The sequence below is a fragment of the Aulostomus chinensis genome, chromosome 14 (genome assembly GCF_037954235.1).
Source record: "Aulostomus chinensis isolate RoL2024-O1b breed Wild chromosome 14, RoL_Achi_v1.0, whole genome shotgun sequence".
Lineage (NCBI taxonomy): Eukaryota > Metazoa > Chordata > Actinopteri > Syngnathiformes > Aulostomidae > Aulostomus > Aulostomus chinensis.
In genome coordinates, this window is record NC_141333.1 from 10,134,318 (window position 1) to 10,155,963 (window position 21,646).

At 40.9% G+C, this 21,646-nt stretch overlaps 1 protein-coding gene and 1 long non-coding RNA gene across 3 annotated transcripts in view; one reads left to right on the forward strand and one right to left on the reverse strand.

Moving 5' to 3' along the window:
- Positions 1 to 11,525, reverse strand: part of nr5a2 (nuclear receptor subfamily 5, group A, member 2) — a 67,512-nt gene extending 55,987 nt beyond the window's left edge. The window contains exons 1-3 of one of the 2 annotated variants that reach the window (XM_086223401.1): positions 10,828 to 11,525; positions 7,671 to 7,789; positions 4,117 to 4,258 (exon numbers count right to left, since the gene is read on the reverse strand). In XM_086223401.1, coding sequence (XP_086079527.1) covers positions 4,117 to 4,258; positions 7,671 to 7,789; positions 10,828 to 10,909 — 343 coding nt within the window. In that variant the 5' untranslated portion in view covers positions 10,910 to 11,525. Of the gene's footprint in view, positions 1 to 4,116; positions 4,259 to 7,670; positions 7,810 to 10,827 lie in introns of both variants that reach the window. The other variant, XM_086223402.1, reaches the window with a different exon arrangement.
- Positions 1 to 12,977, forward strand: part of LOC147249694 (uncharacterized) — a 35,692-nt gene extending 22,715 nt beyond the window's left edge. Inside the window, exons 2-4 of the long non-coding RNA XR_015119154.1 lie at positions 11,065 to 11,159; positions 11,663 to 11,806; positions 12,046 to 12,977. This is a non-coding gene — a long non-coding RNA (uncharacterized LOC147249694). The remainder of the gene's footprint in view (positions 1 to 11,064; positions 11,160 to 11,662; positions 11,807 to 12,045) is intronic.
- Positions 12,978 to 21,646: the final 8,669 nt, after the last annotated feature.

Sequence of the window (21,646 nt, forward strand, 5' to 3'; positions counted from 1 at the left end):
TAATTTGATTGAAAAGTGAAATGTTTTGGCTCTGAAAACTTTTGAAGAAACTACCATTTGTTGAGCATGAGTTGGAGGATGTTGTGGGTTTTTGGTGAGGCTTTGGGCCCTGCTGAAAGGCTGTCTTCCACTCTCAAGTCCGCCTGCTTTATGGCACTCACACGTCCATAATTCCCAAACTGACCCAACAAAAACTCCTAAAAGTATCCTGTGCTGCATGTCTCAAACATGTGCAAACATCCTAAACATGCACAATTTCTCTGCACACACACACGCAAATACATTCATACACACAGCCCTGAACACGTTCAAACACATCTCACACACACACACAAACACACACAACCCTCTGTGCTTATATCCTCTGATTTATGGTTGTTTAATATACAGGAATATTAAGCGCACATAGGTGAGGATCCCTGTCAGCCTCCAGCATATTAATGGGTCCCACGGAGCCTCGCTGACACCCTGTTTGTCATGTCGGGGCCCTGGTCCCTGCTCCGGATGCGCCCTATCCCATGCACACACATGAATACCTATGATACCTATGCATAAGTAATGGGACAGCTCCCTGGCTTCAGCGCAGGTACTTGGCGGCTGATGGAAGACAAATCAGAGTGAGAAGGAAGGAGACCAGCAAGAAATATACGGTGGATGGATGGATGCAGGGGAACAGACAAACATTCAGCCGCTCATGCTAATTTAGCTGAATCAGTGGAAAGATTTACATTGAATAAATTAATTTGATATTAAATGATGGATTTATTGCAAATATAAAAGTTCTGTCAGATATTTCTTTATATATCCAAAGGTTTTACTCACCAATTATTTATGCACATTTGCAGTCTGTAAATTATGCTTAAGTAATTTGAATAGCCTTGTCTTGATGGCACAGGTACAGTATACAGCTAGGCGTGATCTCAGAATCCTTCACTGCTGAGCTGAATCAAACCCACTTTAACGATAAACAATCAGACATCTTAATATTGAATAGCTTAGAGGACAAAGCTGTAAAAAGTCTATTAAATCCAAATGACGTCATTCGGATACAGACACAACACAAGGCGGTGCCGAAAGGAGCACCAAAGATACCATCTGACTTTGAATATCACAAAACAGTAGCGGAACCAGTAAGTAAAATAATAAGTAATTTTTTTTTTTTTTTTTAAAAGCAGCGATCGTCAACTTTAATTACTTGAATTCGCGGTTGCATCTGCTTTATTACAGCAGAAACAAGCTCCATGTTCATTAACAAATTTATTGCAAACTTTTTTTTTTTTCAAATTTCACCCCGTTTTTAATAAAAAGAAAACACTTTAATAATGATAACCCAGATGAAGTTAGTATTAAGCAGATCAGTGAAGCATATGATCCCAGACAACATCTAGCGAGCATAAAAAGAAAATCATGCCAGTGGGAGCGATTCAGATGCAACACGCTCCATCAGCTACAGTGAGTGACGTGTTAATGGTTGAAAACCTGGGAGGGGTGTGGCTTATTTTATTTAATTTTTTTTCTCCTTTTTCTGAATGAATAAACACTTGCTGAGATGCCACACCAAGAATAGTATTTGTAGTATTTTGTAGTATAGTTTTAATGATCAGACCTGCCACAGCATCGTCAAGAGGGTTGAACCGATTAAACTTCTGCTTTTTCTATGGACAAAAATATAAGTGTATATACATAAATGTTTTATGAAGTTAGCCGGACGCGTATTGGCAGACGATTCAAATCATAATCAGAATAAATAGCCTGTTTCAAAAAAACAACATATTTTGAATGCCATCTTCCCTACAGCAAACTTTAAAGTGACTGATTGGCTGGTAAGATCATTCTAAACACCAGATAAAGCCAAAGACAGCAAAATACCGCAGAAAATAAGACTTTCGGCCAAACTTAAAGCTTCTCTCATATTATTTCTGTTGCTCCAAATTTGGTTTCAGTCCGAGATTCACATGTTGCTTCAAGCTGCTGTGTAAAGGAATGAAAATCTCTCCATAACAAAGGAAATGAAGCCAAAATCTCCTTTTTTTTAATTCACCATTATTGCACAAACAATTTTTTTTTCCTCCACCACATCAAATGACAGCTCCTCCTCCTCGCCTGTGGCCGTCTGAACACCTTTGGGCCTCTCATGAATATGTATGTATTTACCAGGGAGATCTGTACTTGTGTGTGTGTTTATAGTGTGAGTATATGCACTGTGTGTGTGTATGTGTGTGTGTGTGTGTGTGGGGAGGGGGTGTCAGCCTTTCCGTATGGGAGGTCTTTACTGGTAGTGGCATGAGTCGCCCACCGGAGCTTCTGGCCCCTAACAGAGCGCTGCAGGGCCCGTCTTGCCCCTGAGCTGAAAGCTACCGCCAGCAAAACAGATCAAACACTACCCACTAGCCACTTGTGTCAGCTGGAAAATGACAGGCTGGGACATTCTGCCCAGCGGCCATTCACAATTAACAGCGATTAATTACAGCGCACATGGCAAGTATAGGGAGCAGCCTGGGGAAAAATCTGACTTTGGCTGTCTTTGTTTACTTTCACCCTGCTCTTATTTCTTTAACACATTAGCTTCTATCAATTGAGCTCAGGAACTAGGGATTATTATAAATTAGATTTAATTCACAAGTGTGTGATGAGTTCAAAATGAGACTTGAACCAGTTTAATGTTTATGAATGACTGGAAGGAAAAAAAAAGAGAATAACTTAACCTTTAAATCCTTTATTTTACACTTGCTGTAAGATGACCTTCGGGTCGCTTTAATCACTCCAAAAATTAGGGATTTCAGAATAAAACCAAAAATTATTTGATTTTAAATATTATCTTTGAACATCAGATGAATGTTTCTTGCCCTGCCGTGCTGTCACTTCTGTATATAGCTGTGTTTGAACAAGCTTCTGAGCCACGTTCAAATTAAACAAAGAGGCCTCGAACCGGCCGGCCAAAAGTATCATCATTACCATTCTCGCCCCGCCGCCAAGTTTAATATTTTTTCTATTCTCTGTCTGGCATGTTTAAGTGCACAGCAGCTACCAGATACCCCCCAACTCCCCCTGACCCCATCTAAAATACTAATAAGCATTGCTAGTTCTCAACGCATCAGTAAGAAATGAAAGGTTTCACTTCACAAGTTTCTAGGTATACATTCTGGAGAACAAAAATTACTCTAATAGTCATCTTTTAATGTTTAAATAAACATAATCTTCAACTTTCATGCAGGCAATCATATTGTCAAAGTAGGTTTTCAACTTTTTTTTTTTTTTTTTCAAGAAGGTTACGTGAATATCTCAATTTGGAATGAAACTCTTCGCATGCAAATTGATCATGGAAGGATATTTTTCATGCCAAAACATAAATATGCTGTGCTTTACTGAGTTCACTCATGAATTAATGGAAAATGACTAGCTCTGTCATTTCACAAGAACTTTGCTAGAAGTTTTTAAAACACCTCTGTGGAAGTCCAGAAGCAGTCAACCTCCAATTTTGAGCTGCTCCGTGGTATAATTTTTTCCCTCCAAGTTTCCGTAACAGTAATTGCAAACAGGCATCATATCTTGAAAAATATATGATGCATTGCAAAGAATGCAATAACACTGCCTGGATTTGCTTCTTTTTTTTTTTTTCACTGCTGCAGATGTGTAGAAGTTCTACACGTCATATTTTATTAAGTGCTACACACTGAAATGGTGGTTGAATAGACAAAATCTTTGCTAAACTAGTCGTGAAATCCTGTTTAGGTGAAGAAACGTGTGTGTGTGTGTGTGTGTGTGTGTGTGTGTGTGTGTGCTGTAAAAAGAGTAAAATATCATTTTGAAGTACTTCCAGCGTCCTCAGAAGCCTGGATGCTATCATTTAACTGCAAAGCCACAATTTCACTTCTAATAGCAATGTGTTTCTTTTTTTTTTTTCTGTCTTGAGAATTCTTCAGAAAGCTCTCTTAGTCTCAGTGTCATTTGAACATCTCTCTCTTGGTTTTTACTCCACCACAACATTATATTTAAGCAGGAAACACATTGAATTACATAAACAAAACATCAAGAAAAATGCACACTTTCAAGTCATTCTGGATAAAGGCAAAAGCCACACATTTGAAAAGTAAAAATAAAAGCACGTTGCCGTACCTTCTAGCTTCATGCCGACAGTGAGGCACTTCTGGAAGCGGCAGTATGGGCAGCGCTTCCTCTGGGTCTTGTCAATCTGGCAACTCTGGTTCTCTATACATGTGTAGCGCTTGTTGTTCTGGACGGTGCGCTTGAAGAAGCCCTGTGGAGAGAACCAATTAAGACGTCAACCCGCTTGACCCCCAATGCGATGGTAATTGACCCATTCACACACTCGGACAGATGGAGAGGGACAGGCTGAACACACACACACACACACACACAAATTTTGAAAGCTATATCACACAATAGATGTTTTTATGTAGACACACACACACTCACACTCACACACACACACGACTCAGAATATGTGCATGCGTTTCTTTAAGGATTAAAGAAAAGGTATTTTCATAAGGAAGCTAATTACATCACGCCACACCGACATTTTATCCTGCTTTTACCAAAGATGCAAAGATGGATTTTCAGCATGTTTGCTTCATGCTGCTTTCAGTGTATTACACACGACTTTATAAAGTTTCATATACTATAAATGCTAATTTCTGATATTCTCCACTCACATAAGAGTGAGATAATCTCTCTCCTTAATTATTGAAAAACAGAACCACTGGAATCCAAAAAAAGTCCAATAAATTATATCCATAATTCACAGTTCCGGGATTACAGAGATTCAGACCAGCAACATGGAATTAATTACTGGCAGCAGCGAAAAATCAAACGAAGGGAAGAAAGTATTAACGTATTCTAGATCTATAACCAAGGAGGAGAATCCTTAAACCTGACCTGTTAAAAAAAATAAAATAAAAAGAAAGTGCTGCCGTCAATATTTCACCAAACACAAATTTAATTGACAATCTGCATTGCCTGATCCATCACGAAATATCACTTAATAAAATAAAAATAAAAAAGGCTCTGTACAAAAAAAAAACAAGCTACAGAGAGAAGTTTCTCCCTGATTTAGCACACAGCTTGTGACATAAATAACTAAAGTGAACTGGATTTGAACGCACTTTAAAAACAGTGTTCGACGATACTTAACAGATAAACACTTACATGACAAAGAAAGCCAAGAAGAAAAAAAAAAACAGCAACTTTGTCGGGGCTGTTTTTTGGGTGCTGCAGACAACTTGTACGCACCACATTCAAACCAAAAGTGCTCCGAATCAACATTAGATCCTGGCAGTATTCTGGAATGGCGAGCTCTAACGTACTGTAGCGTCAGGAATACATTCACCCAGATCAATTTGAATTTGAAACATTTTCTGAATGAATACTTGACCTTGGAATTCCATGTGTGCACTGCACTCTTTACTGAGTCTCTACACATAAAGCAACCATGAAAAGGCTTTTAATGCTCGTCAATACGAACCTGTGATTCCAGCAGGGAAGCAGGAGAAATATAATCTCTTTGTCTCCTTGTATCAGTCTCTCAGACATCTTCATTCCTCAACTGCATGCTATTTAAGTCTGAGATCATAAAAAACCTCTACATTTCACTTTTAATTTGCTTTGGTCTTTTCATTTAACCTCCGCATTCATGAAATATATTTTGAGATTGCTTTGCAGTCACGCTCTGACCCCTGCCCTTCTTGCGGGTTGCTTCTAATGTTTGTATTTCTGCAATTGTTTTGTCACATCAATCTCCACTGGCTGGGTTGAGTGTGTGTGTGCGTGTGTGTGTGTGTGTTTGTGTGTGTACAATGAGGACTTTGTAGCCTCTTTCAGCATGTTGTTGTTATTCTAACACGTATGATATGTTGCCATATTTGCTTTGTGGGGTGTTGAGTGTGGTATGACTAGAGGGAGAAGGAGGAGGTGTGTGCGTGGAGTTGCAGCGTGCACGTCCACGCGTCTGTGACAGCATTATGAAGCAGTAGATGCATCATTGCAAAACTTGCTGACTTAAGATAATGAAAACTTAAAAAAAAAAAAAAAAAACACGGATTGCAATGCTGGAAAATAAGGGAATTTTGGTTGTACTATGAAACGCAGGATAAAATCCGTGTGATTTTGTACTTTGGAGAGGAAAAACTACCATCAGAGTGGAAATGAATCCCAGCTCTTGGCCGTTAAACGCCAATATGAGCCTGTAACATGACAACAATCTGACATACTGCTGTGTCGATCATATATGTAATAAAGAAGCAGCCTGCATTTGAGATTTAATCAATGACAGCTTTCAGGTAAAATATCAATATTATTAATCTTTCAACAAGGATAGACAGCCTTTTTTTAATAAAATACCTCTTCATCTACATCTACCATCCAGCACACAATACCAGCTGCACCCCCCCCCCAAAAAAAAAAAAATCTCTCTCCAACGTGAGACTTTTGGGGCTGAAAAGCAGCAGAGATGCCACTGACGTCTCCCTTCAAGCAAGTGCTTAGCATCTCAAGGTCATAATATGGGATAAAATCTATAACATCTGCTTTGAATAATGACCACATAGGCAAGAAATGTTTGCCACTGCATCGATACTGCGAGCTGCAATTTTACACCAAATAGTGTTAACATAGAGACATTTGGCTCAGCTTAATTTTGTGCTGACAGCTTTACTGGACTAAAGAAAAAACACACACACAAAAAAAAAACCCCCAGAACAAAAGCGAGTGATGCCTATTAAGCTGAGTGTTGAGGAGGGAGGTGGAACTAGACAGAAAGGGACAAATGGGTTGATGATAGAGCTCAAAATGAATAGTTTGCATTACTGTGGCTCATTATGAGCATGTATGGAAGCCTTCAGTGACCCGACCAAACGGCTGTGCTCTTAATGAACTTGTGATGAGAGTTTCAGACAGTAGCAGCCCTGCACAAACAGTGACAGTAGTACCGTGTGTACTTTGCCTGCTCTGATAATTCCTCTTAGGCACCCTTTGTTATTGCTCGTCGCACAGTTTACAGAAAATCAGGGTAAAGGGTACCAAAGTCCTCAGAAACCCCGGTTCATTTTCGAGCTGTTCACCACTGACAGGAAAAGTTTGTCTGGCCGATAGATACGATCATTTTTTGATCGCTTTTCTTTTAGAATGTGTGTTTTCCTGCAGTTGCATTAGCGATGAGGACCTGAATCTCCCTTCTTCTGATTGTTTCACTTGTTGCACGTAACCCTAAACAAGAATGTCTGCTAAAATTCCTGGCATGCAAAAAAATAGTCACCCACATATAATGTCTCACTACAATGAGCAATGATGCACTGAAGTAAAGCAGCTCTACTGAAGGAAATGTATAATCCCAGAAAGTATAGAATGTTCTGGAAACAATAAAGCAAATAAAAAGTTTCAACTCAGTCCAGCTGTGAGCATCAAGAACTGTGTATTTAAGACAAGTTGGAGAATATATAAAAATGAAACTACAGATTTACTCTGACCTCAGGGAAAATAAAATATAAATATATACACACACCACATCTGACACACGCAGGTCATCAGACACAAAATCACACAGGAACACACACACACACACACACACACACACACACAATTGTGTGTTTGCCACAAGGACAATATCATTTCCATAATTTAAGGGTTTGTTGGTGGGGAAAAGTAAGGTTACTCACCTTGCAGCTCTCGCAGGTCAAGAGTCCGTAGTGATAACCAGAAACCTTGTCTCCGCACACGGGACACATCTCGTCCAGGTCCTCGTCATAGGAGTAGTCCATCATTTTTAACTGGGGGGCTACGGAGATACGGAGGAGTCTAGTTCAACGGTGAGCAACCCAACCCCCCACCCCCACCCCCCCAAAAAAAACAAAAAAACAAAACAAAACATCGAGTTGAATTCCAAGCAACAACAACGCGGTGACACTGACTGATATTTATATTTGTATATATTTAAAAAACTTCAGTTTGACTTGTTTCATCTGCAGGAGCGCATTCCTTTGATTTTGTTTCCTTTTTTTTCCAAAAACGAGTTGAAAGCACGCAACTATTTATTTCTCCTTCTTGGCACCCCTGGAATCGTCGCAGACAGGAGGAGGAGGAGATGATGGGGTGGGGTGGGGGGGTTAAAAATCATATGAAAGTGAGGCTCATAAATATGCATGCATCTGTGTCGTGAATTCGCTGGGGGGAAACAGAGATATTAGAGTTAAGGATTGGAGGAGAAAACGTTACCGCCCACAGACAAATGAAGACACAGAGTGAGAGAGAAGCCCTTATCTCCGCAGGCGAGCAGGAAAAAAAAATTCCCAAAAACCAACTTGTGCCAACATTATTTTTCCCTCTCGAAGAATCAGTCGCGATGCTACAGGCCTCCTCGGTGTCTTTTTATGTGGCTTAGTGGTGCGAAAGCAGAGGAAAACTGTTATGAGTGCGCGCACTGGGGGGGGGGGGGTAGTCCTCAATATAATTTGACGCGATAAATTCACTACACAGCAGTTTCAATAACTGAGCGAATAAACGAGCAAACATCCCCAAAAAAATCTGCAAAAAAATGAAAGCCTTTCAACCAGATATGAAACCTGTATTTTCTCTCTGAAATACAATTAGCGGTCCGTCCCCCCCCCCCCCCTTATCTCGTGTATTTAAAAAAAAAAAACAGAAAGAAAGAAAGAAAAAGACATGCATGTGTGACAGCGCTCAGCAAACAGCCAGGCTGACGTTTACAACACTTACAACAACATTTATGGTTCTAATCATAAAAAAAGCAGCCGGGATCAAACAGGAAAACCTCAGTGGATGTGGCTGTAAAAGTGGAACTATTTTGTCAAGTAGACGCCTTCCAAGGCCTTCACATATATTACTTCACATCCACTCAGCTGATCACTGAGAGCTTTCAAACAGGCAATAGACATGATTTCTGGTTTGTTAACACGGTGTTCCATGCTGGGATCTGATGTGCATATTCCAGCTGAAGCAACAAGTTCCCCTGGGCTGCACGGTTGTTGTTGTTCTTGTTGTTTTGGGTTTTTTTTCTCATTTTTTTCTTTCTTACTACCCCCCCGCCCCAAAAAAAAAAAGCTCAAAGGAAACTCAATTTCCGAAGTATTTTTTTTGTGTTTCAAACCAGTAAAAAAAAAAAAAAAAAAAAAAAAAAGTTTAAAAATTTTTTTTAGGGCCTTTTTACTGTCACACACTCCACCTGCAGCTTAAGGGACACTTTTGGATGTAGACACACGCCGTAATCGGAAGGTTAAATGTAGATGTACAGCGGTGAAGACATGAGTCGCCTGAATAATAATAAAAAAAGATAAATGAACGCTAAATCAGTACATTTTTAATGACATTCAGCATGTCCTCTCAGCTAAGCGTGTCCTCTTTGTAAAAGCGCCGCTGCTATATTTCTTTTCACTATTCCAACAACATAAAGATCAGGTTTGTATCGATACTGGAAATAAATCGGCTCAGAAGTTACATCGATCACAGTCCCTCATCAACTCGACGGCCTCTTTTTTTTTTTTTTTTTTCTTTTTCAGGGAAATTCCCCCCTAAAAAATCCACCAAAAAAAGAAGATGCTTCAAAGAAAGTGTGTGTGTGCGTGTGTGTGTGTGTGTGTGTCCGAGCTACCTTGTTTTTATCCGCGTGTAAAACTAGATAAGTGGCTCTCTAACAAGCCACTCCTTGCCTTGTGAGGGAGTCTTGGCTGCGTTATCAGCGCCTCATAAACCAGCACCGGGCTAATTGATTGCCTGCTTATATGACTGTGGAATGACACGAGGGGAATTAGGGGCGGATTTGAGTTTATCTTTGACAGGTGAGTCGGTGTTAACAGCCCTATTCCTTTATGTACGTGTGTGTGTGTGTGTGTGTGTGTGTGTGTGTGTGTGTGTGTGTGTGTGTGTGTGTGTGTGTGTGTGAGGGAGAGCGAGAGAGCGATGATTCTTTAAACTAAACGCAACACCGACTTATTTTTTTTAGATGAAATAAACGTCTTTGGAATCAGAAATCGAAACACGTTTACAGGTTTGAAGCAAGCTGACTGAAGAGATTTCTGAAACACACACACACACACACAAATTGTATAATTCAAGTAATTCCTATTTAATGTCAGCATATCACGCTCCAAATTTGTTTGAGGGAAGAAATAAATGCAGGTTTGACGCAGTCGCCGATATTTTTCAGGGTTTCTACAGGCTACCGACATAGCGAAAGTTTACTGGACTGAGGTTTTAATATTTTTGGTGTGAGGTAAATCCTTTAATTAAAGCTCTTACTGTGAGTTGTAGTGGTTTCAGGAATGGGCAAATCTTGTGTCAAGAAAAAAAAGAAATAACGGCTGAATTCAGCATATTAGTTCAACCGCTGAGGAGAAGACGTCCATTAGTTCATCAGGAGACCACAGACATGACGAAGTCAAACAGAGACCCCCACAGTTCTTATGCACGGGCGCACTTCCAGAAGTTGAGAGCAGGAATTGTTTGATAAAAGGTCAAAGCTTTGGTTGAATCTACATATCCGCATTTTTACGCCACAGTTAGAAAAGATGGAGAGAAACGGAACATCGCGTGTTATAAAACATAAGTTAAGTTTTGTAAATATACCTGTGAGAAAATTAAGACATTTATCATACTGATTTGTAGTTACTGGCCACCGACATACATACATACATACACACATACACACACACACACACGCGCGCGCGCGCAGTGGCGAGTTCCGAAGTTTGAGTGACACTGAGGTCTAAACTGAAGAGGACGAGCCTCCGTAAAGACGCGGAGGTGCAGCTCATGACTGGTCCCGGTTGTTGTCTAACTGAGACTAATGGCGGTTCTTACCTTGCATGTTTCTTGGCATGTGCCCCTGATCCCCATACGATCGAGAGAGTCCCAGGGATTCAGTCTCGACTTTGGGCAGCATGTCAGCGCTGCCGGCCTGAGCTGGAGACTTCGCACCGGTCGGTGGGACACCTGGATGTGAGAGGCAGACGCTCCCACGAACACACCCTGAAGTGTCTCAAGTCTTCTTTTTCTTTTCTTTTTCTTTTTTTAAAGCTGTCTATCTTTTACTTTCAGCCTCTTTCTGTCTTCCGATTATCGGACCATGCCCGAAGAAAAGAGCAAGCTTCAACCGACTCAGGCTGTCTCCAAACAGCTGGGTTGCATAGCCGGTGAGCGCCTACCCTGATTCAACTTCCGATTTTTTTTTTAAATTTATTTTCAAAATTGCGTTTGAGAAAAAAAATAATGAAAATAAAATCACAAGAATGTCGCAGGACAGAGGAAGGAGAGATTCCTACAGTAATTACAGCAGTTGCGCGCCGAGTTCGGAAATCCGCCTCTAACTCACACGAGGAAACTGCAAAGCGTCCGGATTAAAAGACGGTGATAAACTTCCTTCTGCCTTTTCCAAATGTCTTTTTTAGCGCGTCACCCACTAAAGTCGAACTGTCAATGTAACTTTAAGCCTCTACCACACGAGTACGCGCCGCCGGGGCCGCCCTCTCTAGCGCGTAAAGTCAGAATCGGCGTGTCAGTCGAACTGTCTGGAGATGTGGAAACCTCTCCACCTCCTCCTCCTCCTCCTCCTCCTCCTCGCGGCTTTGTTTACTCCCCTCTCTCCAATCCTGGATGCATGCGGTCGACTGACATCATATTTCCCATGTCCAATCAGGCGAGGGGACCGGGAAACATCGCCTCAAACCCCCCGGTTTCATCTCTCCAAAAAATCTCAGCTGTTTAATCCCGTTAATGATGGACTTTTAAAGCGCGGGGAGAGCGAGGAAACCAAGCGCAGAGTGCGGACGCAGCGCACAAGGTATGTAGGTACTGCAGCACATTCACGCACACATGCATAAAGATGCGTGAATGTTATAGAGGCCTATGAAGTGTGTTAAAATATACTGCAATGTCTAACAAACCCGTAATAAAATTGGCAGCATATTCTCAGTTTTTTTAGGCATCTGGAAAAAGTCAATTACCACTGTAAAATAAACTTCTTTCTGTCTTTCTTTCTTTTTTAAATGTGTTCTTTCTTTCTCTCCCTCTTTCTTTAAGGGCTATCATCACTGGTGTTCGGTTAAGGACACAGAAAATTGGCCCCATTTAATGTAAATTAATCTCTTTTGGGTTTGTTCAGTTTAAAACGTGAGCACCACCGGCCTCGGACTCAAAATGGCCTTTATTTCAGATCACATCAGCCCTTATACGCCATAAACTCGACCCATTTGTTCTGTTGTTTTTTTTTTAAATCAGTAATTGGCTGAGCAGGGATCAATTAACGATACGTCAGATTCAGCCTATTTAGACCGCTCCACATTTAATCCACAAAGACAATGAGTCTACGTCCCCCGGCACCCTCACTACCACCAACCCGCTCGCTGAGGTTACACTGATTTTTGTGTTCCGAAAAAAGGTGTTTCTTTTCACGGGTCTGACGATGAGGAGGAGGAGGATGAAGAGGGTGAGACGCGGAGAAGTTACGGACAGTACTGCCAGAAACACCTGAAGGGTCGAAGAGTGCGCGCTCACACGCACACACACACACACACACACACACACACACACACACACAATTTTTTGTCATTTTGCTTAAATAGTTAAATCACTGTTTGTCCTGCCTGTTGCATTTATCCATTGCATTTTACAAAAGTTACAGTGAAATGTTTGGTCCAGAATGTGTACCTAATTTGAATCATCTGAACTAACACTTATGACGTTTAATGCTGTATGTATTACTTTTACACACACACACACACACACACGTATATGTTATAATTTTTTTATTTTTCTTACTGCTTCTACAAGTATCAGACATGACAACTTTATTAACTGACTACCACACACGCACACACACACACACACACACACTGAGTACAAAACACTTGGTAACAAACAACAACATCCTTAAGTACAATGAAACCTATGTGGAAGTAAAAAAAAAAAAGTTGCAGAGAACTTTGATTCTGAACAAAATTTCGTTGCGGTTTAATCAGTTACCACCACAGTTACACACACACACACACACACACACACACACACACACACACATCACCATCAGTGACCAGTCACAGTGTTGACAGGAGGTTCCACCTATCAAAAGCAAGCTGTAAATGCCTGGCTCTGATTGGTTTAAATTAAGTGACTTGCAGGTGTGTGTGTGTGTGTGTGTGTGTGTTGCAGTTTATAGGGGCAGGAGGGTGAGAGGGGGGATGCAGGTTAGGTTATAAATGACACAGAGACTGATAAGACCTCTGGCATGATAGCACTGCTGGAATGATTAACCTGTATATGAGAGGGGGAGAGAGAGAGAGAGAAAGACAGACAGCCAGAACTCAGGGCAAAAGGTTTGAAGCAACACAGTCACACAACATGCAGCGCATGATTTAATAAACTACAAATGAGGTCAACAAAAGTGAAAAATGAATTGAAACAAACTAAAACCTTAAAGGTACTGATGTACTTTGATTAGCTTGGTTCAGTGTGCAGTAGGTAAGAAATGTCACATCAAACACAACACAGGGTTTCAGTTTTGGATAAATCCTCAGCCACACTCACCAGTTTGAGGTTAACTTTTTGAAATCATCTTTTGTGTGCACGTGTGGGTTTTCATGTGTACGTGTGTGCACGTGTAAGAGAAAGAAAGACAGGTGGTTTTTCAGTGTGTGCCATCTTGTATGCTTGTGTATCACAGTGGAGATTTGGGCAACATTTTCTGTGCAACAAGGCAAAAAAAAAAATCTTTGTAAGAAACAAATGCCCTCTAGTGGCCATAGCATTTATGACCAGTGGACAGTAGGAAATCAGATGATGTCAACAGAGTTTAAAGTCTCTGTTGGGTGGAGGTCAGGTAGGTCAACAAAACACCAGACTTTGAGTATCCTGTCACAGTTCATTTCCAACCACAAAGACTTTATTTATTTATGAAAAAAAACAAAAACATGATCAACTCTATCCTTAAAGTGCTTGTTTGAATCCAGACCATTACATTTCTGTCCACCAAAGCACGTCTTCTGTGCCCAAACTAAATCACATGGGTTTACAGGCACTAATTTAGGACACGTATGCTCATGGGTCCTATCAGATGGTTGGAGAAAATGACCTCTGTAGTCGTTTGGGACTCGTTGGCATCTCGCTGCTGGTGTGATTGCATGCTAGTTTGTGTGTGTGTGTGTGTGTGTGTGTGTGTGTTTTGTTTGTTTTTTGTTTACACATTTGTGCTCATGAATGACTGGATTGCTGCATGTGTGACCGACCTGTTGTGATGAAATAACAATAGCCTTGGAACTGTAGCGCATACACTAACATCATTAAATTATAATCGACACACAAGCTATTCATAAGCAGGAACCCCCCCCCATCCACTCCAACTGCTTGACACACATACACCCCCCCACCCCCACCCCACCTACCTCTGTTTACTGTACTGAAGATGTAATGTAAACAGTCATTCGCTCTCTAACAATAGGATCCAGCACACAGCAAGGACCCAAACAGAACACAGAAGTGAGCAGTCTGGCAGAAAACATACAGTGACTGATGTAAACAAAAATAACACACAAGAAGAAGAAAAAGTTGCAGCTACAGATTTCTTCAAAGGTCAATGAAGGAATCAGTGTTGAAAGTTTTCCTCTTAATTACTTGTAAAATCACCATTTGCATTTTGTGATGTGGTGCAATTTTTGTGGAATGTTGTTCATTCCTCAACAAGAGCTGTGCGTATAGTTTACAGATATTCCCAGGGACAGAAATACACTGTGTATAGCGGACGTCCAGAATGTCCCACATTTTCTCAACGGGACAAGTCTGGTGGAGAGGGAGGCCACTGGAGAGCGGGGGTGTTTCCAGCTCCCAGAATCTGTGTGCACAACCTAGCGGCATGAGGCCGTGCAGCTTCATGTTCAAAGTGACATGGCACAATATAGGTGTGTAACCTTATCCTAGTGTCCAACTGCATCCATGTTCCTATGATTCCCTGACTGGGGTAGGCAGTTACGTCTGGAGTATGGTGAGAAAAAAAGTAATATCTTCTCAAAACCCTCCATCAAAAAAACAGCGTTTTGTGCTTTGTTTTTTTTCCCTCCTATATTCTGGAGAGACCTGCACACCTAAAGACATCAATTTCCATTTGTTGGTCCTATGAACTTTGTATCATTTTCATTTCCCGGGGGTCCGAATAATTACACCATGGGGAAAGCACAACAGACCTGCTGCTGATGTTGCATAAAAGATGTGTTGCTCAGTCACACGAGTCTGAGGTGACGAATGTGGTCAGCGTAGCTGTGCCTTCGACTGTCACTGCACAGACTGACTGACCGATTGTATTGTGGCCCTCACGTGGCTGTACAGATGCACACAAATATTCGCACACTTGGTGGCGCGACAAAAAGAAACCATCTTTGGACTCGGATGAATTGGAAAGATGTTTTCATGTTAATTCTGGTAACTTTAGATTGCTGCGTGAGACTCTTGCCTTGTCCCTGATTGTCACCTCCTAATTCCACAGTATAACTCGTATCCCTTTGACTTTCTATTCTGCCCCAGGTCAACTGCTTTTACTTGCTGATTTCCAGGTCTTTAGAAGTGGACAGCACCGGATTATTGGAGGCAACTGAGTCTGTCAACAGCAAGTGTTGACATTTGGGCTTAGGAGATAAACCTCACAGTGGATCAAACAAAGACTGTCCCTTTTGAGTGAAGAAAGGCGTGTGTGTGTGTGTGTGTGTGTGTGTGTGTGAGTGTGTTTGTCTGTGTGTACATCAGCTCAAAGAGGTTTCAGTGTTGCAAGTTTGCTGCTGACAACCTAAAGTGGAAGGACGCTGATATTGTCTGAGGGGTTTTGTTATCTCCATGCCAAATGGCTGAGAAAACATAAAAGTGAGGTGAGCTTGAAAACACGTGTACACACTTTTTAATGAAGTCTACCTCTGCAAAATTAAAAAGAGCAATATAAATACATAATTGATAAATATATTTACAGAATATTTTCCAGCTTGATGGGCATCTGTGAGCTCGCATACAAAATTCCACACGCAGATGCGAGAGAATTTCTGACACATGTACACTGTAGATCTGGGCACACGGTGTTACACACAATTGGTTTATTTATAATAACCACATAATTTCTGAGATTGTGGTCAAAACATGAGAATATCTTTGAGAGCATCCACTTCTGGCTTTCCACATTTTTTTATTTTGAGTCCTATATCATATTTTTTGTTTTTATTTCTTGTAATTTTAAAGAAACACAAACCTCCCTTGAGAGATGTCAAGGACAAGATGTAAGTGTTAAGTACAACATGCTTCCTGCTTCCAAAACAGAGATTTAATAGCAAGTGTTGTTGAAAATAATGAATACATAATACTGTAATTAAGTTGACAAGGATGTATTAATCTTTAAAATATGCTACACATAGCACATGTGTTACTTGTCCAGGCAGATTAAAGGTTAATAAAAAATATGGTGGGCCACCGAGACAGAGCAGGTCAAGGCTTGGCACTTCCACATGTCTGATGAAATGTCAGTCAAATCGGAGTGAGGGGTGGTAAACAAGACATAAAGTGGAGCAGTAAAGGAGAACATCAGGGAACGGAAGGCTTGGCGGGGAGCTGCACTGGTAATGTTTCTGACAGAAGGAGGGGAAGAGCAGGAGATCACTGAATGGGGAAAAAGGGATGAAAGAGGAAGAATCAGCATCCATCGAGGGAGAAAGGGGAGGGGGGGTGAAAACAAGGGAAGAGCAGAAGGAAGAGGAGAGAGGAAGCTGCTGGGGGTTAAAAGTCCGCCGACTTGCCTAACATCGGGAGGAAGAGGATGCAGATTTAGACTCAAAATCAATTTATGTTCCGAGCGCATCAAATGCGAGGCTATTTTTGAGCACTCGCCCAATCAAACGAGAATGCAAGACATTTGACATTCTGCCAAACCTGCAGGTTAGAGTCAATCACCTACTGTTTTAACTCTGCTGACACAAAGCCAGTTGTTTACCACAATAAAGCACATGGCAGCTGTGGTATTTGAGTAGAGTTAAGGAACAGTACTGATTATGACAAACAAATATTTGTGTGATTGGACACACGTTTATGCATCATACATGAGCGTTAAATTCTCATAACACGTCTTTTTTTTAACCCTCAAGACAGGAAGAGCAGGCTTGGTTGGGCGTCCCCATAGACTCAGTTGGCCATGTCCGTGCGTGGGAAGCTAGATGAGGATATGTGTCCAGATTACTTCATTAGCGCCCCCTCTGGTCAGTCAGTGCGTTGGGGGGAGGGGAACTGCATAGCGTGATCTGCCAACTGGAACTAAGCTCTGCATTTCTTCTGTGCATGGCATGATTACATTTGGTGTCCGTGACATCCTCTGCAGCCTATTTTAGCCACTTGCTAGTAACTGAGGCACATAAAAGATTTGACATTCACAGGTGTGGTATTTACTGAATTATTTTATGACGTAGGGGCAGCATGGCTTGGAGGTAGCGTAGCTATCTAGCAACCAAAGGGTCGTTGGTTCGATCCTCACTTCCCCCTGTGACCATGTCGAAGTATCCTTTAGCAAGTTACTGAAGCCCTGATTCCTCCTGATGGCCTTGGGACGGACGGGCAACCCACCTAGGGTTAACCCAGCCTCCCGCCCAGTGTCAGCTAGGATTGGCTCCACCCCAACCCCCCACCCCACTATCCTGAATGAATAGGCGGTGTCAAAAATGGATGGATGGATTTTAGAGCGTAGAAGAAATGTTAATATATCTTAAGCCTGTGATTAGGCCTTAAAACTTAATTTTTATTTTTTTATTTTTTTACAAGTTTATCTTTGAGATCAGGTTAGCAGACACTTATTTCAAACTCATTCCTGCACACTGGGTAGAAAAATATATGACAGCAATAAAAGAAACAATGCTGATAGATTGTCACTTATAAAATAACGTTGTATGTAGTGTCAGTAAAGCTATTCATTAAAAGCCCTTGGCGAGTCTCTTGGATGAGGAACATATCGCTGTCATGTAAACTTCAATTGAACACCTTCCTCCTGCTGCAAAGTTAAGACATTTAGAGAAAAAAAGTCCTCACTGATTTACATCGACAGTCACAGGATGGTCCACCACCAGCAGTGTTAAAACGGCGTAGTCAGTGTCTGTGTACAACTGGATGTACGTTTAGTATTGGACATACATACAGTAAGGCTATGCTGTTTGGAATGGTTCAGTATGGATGCAAGCACTTTTCTAAATAAAAAAGGGACCAATTCAAGGAAAAAGTGAATAAATGAGAGGTAAAGCAGAAAGAATACAGAAGTTTCCATGATGTGGATCATATGGTGTTCTCAGGTGTCCAAACCAAGATGAACGCCAACAGGAGATTAAGGGTTAGGCAGCGCCCTTCACCATCTTCATTAAATCACTAAATGATGGAGTATCATTTAGAACAATGGTGTTCGTTCTTCCAGATGAGTGGAAGAGACATGAAGAATCCGCTAAGGATCATTAGAGCAGCTCTGGTGTATTTTCCTAGGCAAATACCTTAATGTTCCCTTTAATTTTATGCCCCATGTACAGTACGTTACATTAACAAACACTCCAACTAAGTAACATAAACCTTTTCAAAATGAGCATGACTGCTAATTGGATTAATCTCTGTTTCATTGGTAAACTCGGGCACAGAGACCTGCTCTCCTTTGCCATCTAACGAGGGAACATTAAGGGAGTATTTTTGGACACTGAATAAAATCAACAGTCTGATGGTTGAGTGGACTGTTACAACAGAATACTTAACTGAATGCTTCTGTCAATCCAGGACTGCAGTTTAAGGGTTAAGCAGCATATATCTGTCTACAAGCTCATATCTGTACCAATATAAGTGATATTTTGGATTTATTGAAGTGGGGTTTTATGAGGTGATCATCCTTCTTACCTTCAGTCGGTATCAGTCAACGCGTCTTCCATGCAGAGAGACTGAAGAAGAGGCAGTTCCTTAGTTCAGCATGGCAAGAGTGTACTTTATCCACCAAATAACTCGAATTTCGTTACATGAGCACTTTAGTTGTAACATTTTCATTTATTTTCCAGCTCTTTCTTTTATTGTAACACCCTGCTGAGTAATAAAATGAGCATTGCAAATACATGGAAGCGTGATGGTAGAAAACTGAGCCAAAAGAAAGAGCAAAGCTGAAAAAATTTTACAAAACCCATGGAAAAAAAAAGGATTCCTTTTTTTTTAAGCTGGAGGATAAAAGAGGCAATGCTTGGGAGATACCAAGCTGCGGCTGCTCTGGTCTCTGCACGGAAGTCGCGCTGATCCACATGTACTGAAGGTAAAACTCCTGGATAACAACGTCATAAAACCTCACTTCAGTTAATCAGAAGTGTCACTTAAGATCCTCCTTTCGTCTCCCTAATATTTAATGTGAGTGAACTGGACAGTTCAAAACTGCGAGTAATTTTTGATTGTAATATTAGTGATGATATTTGTAGCAGATAGGATGAAGCAGAACAATGCAAGCCAACATCCAACGCACAGAGAAGAAGAGAAGCAGTCAAGATAGGGCATGACTCCACACTCTCCTCTCATTGTATATGGAATATATATATATATATATATATATATATATATATATATATATATATATATATATATATATATATATATATATATATATATATATATAAAAATGTGTCATGAATATGGAATATGAGAGAGGGTTGAGGGGGGTTATGTGCAAAAGCAGACACACATGTACAGTTCTCAGTAGTATAAACATTATGCCCGGAGAACGTCCTGGAATATATGCTGCGGTGACTGTGACTTACACAACCTAACCACTTCTCCATCCTCACACTCAGACATACACACAAACACACACAGACACACACACACACACATTTTGGCAAGCCCCAAATAATAATTAATCTGTCTGCTTCTTGGTGCTTTTCCAAACACTTCTGTAGGAACAGGGATATAATTGTAATTTCTTCTGTCAGACTGCTGCAGCTCTGACTTTTTCTCTGCTCGTTCCCCTACTGTGTAGAACTAGCGCTGGACAGACTGTAAATTAATTTGCAAAGGAGCAACAGGTCATTGCTTAAAATGTCAAATTGGAAAATGTAGACATGAAAGCATATCCACATGACATGTCCACAATATAAATACCAGACACTATAGTCCATTTCGGGTTATGTCCTTCCGCAAAAGGAATGCATGCTGAGACCTGCTGAGTTTAAAGACCATATTTTTTCTTTAATCTGTGCGATGGCGCTCCAAATACCTCACATACGCATAAGAACATGCACACATATGCTTCCACAGACACACAAAGGTTGCTCTCGAAACAGGCACGCACACTCTCACACACAGGCGAGGACTGCAAGATCCATTAGCAGGTCATGCAACAGTCATTGTTCATTGCTTCCTATAAGCTTCTATTTTCAAGAGCCAGCAGGAGGAACAATAACACTCGCCAACACTGTCAGGTGTTCAGGTTGCAACAAGAACCAAACAAAACACAGGGTGACGTCTCACTGGAAATCTGTGTGAGTGTGAGACTCTGTCTGTGTTGCCATCGTTGCATGCATTTAGAACTTAGCCTCTTGCACCCTCTTATCTTTGCCTGTTTGTTTACAGCAGTTAGTGTTGAGCATCATCAGGTAAGATGCCAAGAATAGATGCCGCTCAAGCGGCGTTTCCCACAAGTGAGCGTGAACGTGAAAACCAGCTGCTGAAGGAATTCTTGCGCACTTCTAAAGCACGTTCTTACCAATTTTGAAGCTACAGAATGATCCGAGGATGCACAATTGTCAGCCTTTAAATAAGAAATAAACTAGCTCAAGTGACTCATCCGTTTTGGTTTTGAAGTCTAGTACCAATTTTGCTTGAAGATTTTCTCGAATAACCTGACTTTTCCCTTCATTTGGATTAGTATGAACTGTTACCTCTGAGTGCAAACTAACAGTCTTCCAGAAAACAGAGACAAAATGTACTAGATTTGAAACTTTTCAATTAATAATCCCATAGTGGTTGCGGGCCTCTGCAATGTGTGCCGGTCACAGTGGTCTTGACCTTTGACCAGGGACATGTTTGCAGGTTGTCCACTAGACGTTTGTGCTGTACCTGAAGAAATTCCCTCAAGGTTGTCCAGAAATATCATGTTTACAAGAACGGGGCAGATAACGCATACGTGTGAGGTGACAGTGACCACCAAAATCTTTTCAGTACATCCTTGAGTCCCAGTGGACGTTTGTGCAAATTGGAAGAAATTCTCTGAAAGCATAAAGATATACTTAAGCCTCTAAAGTGATTATACTTTAATTATATTTATCCCAAGTGGGAAAAAAAGCAATATTTTAAGGTACTTGTGATAATTTTTTTTAGTTAATGTCCAGATAAAGTGGTTTGATTTAAAATGAAAATAGATACATAAATACAAATTTCTGCCGATGTCCTGACTCACTAACACGCAAAAGTAAACTGCAACACCATACATGACTAAATATATAAGAACTGAACAAGCATCATAGTGTGATAATACAACATCTTGAGATGGATTTTTCTTTCAACCCCGTCATCATTCTCTATCCAGGCTTTGTGATCTGAATACATCAAGGACAGAATCCAGTCACTTTGGCACTTTAAGGCACCAGGTGAGTGTGCGGTCATCCATGAATGA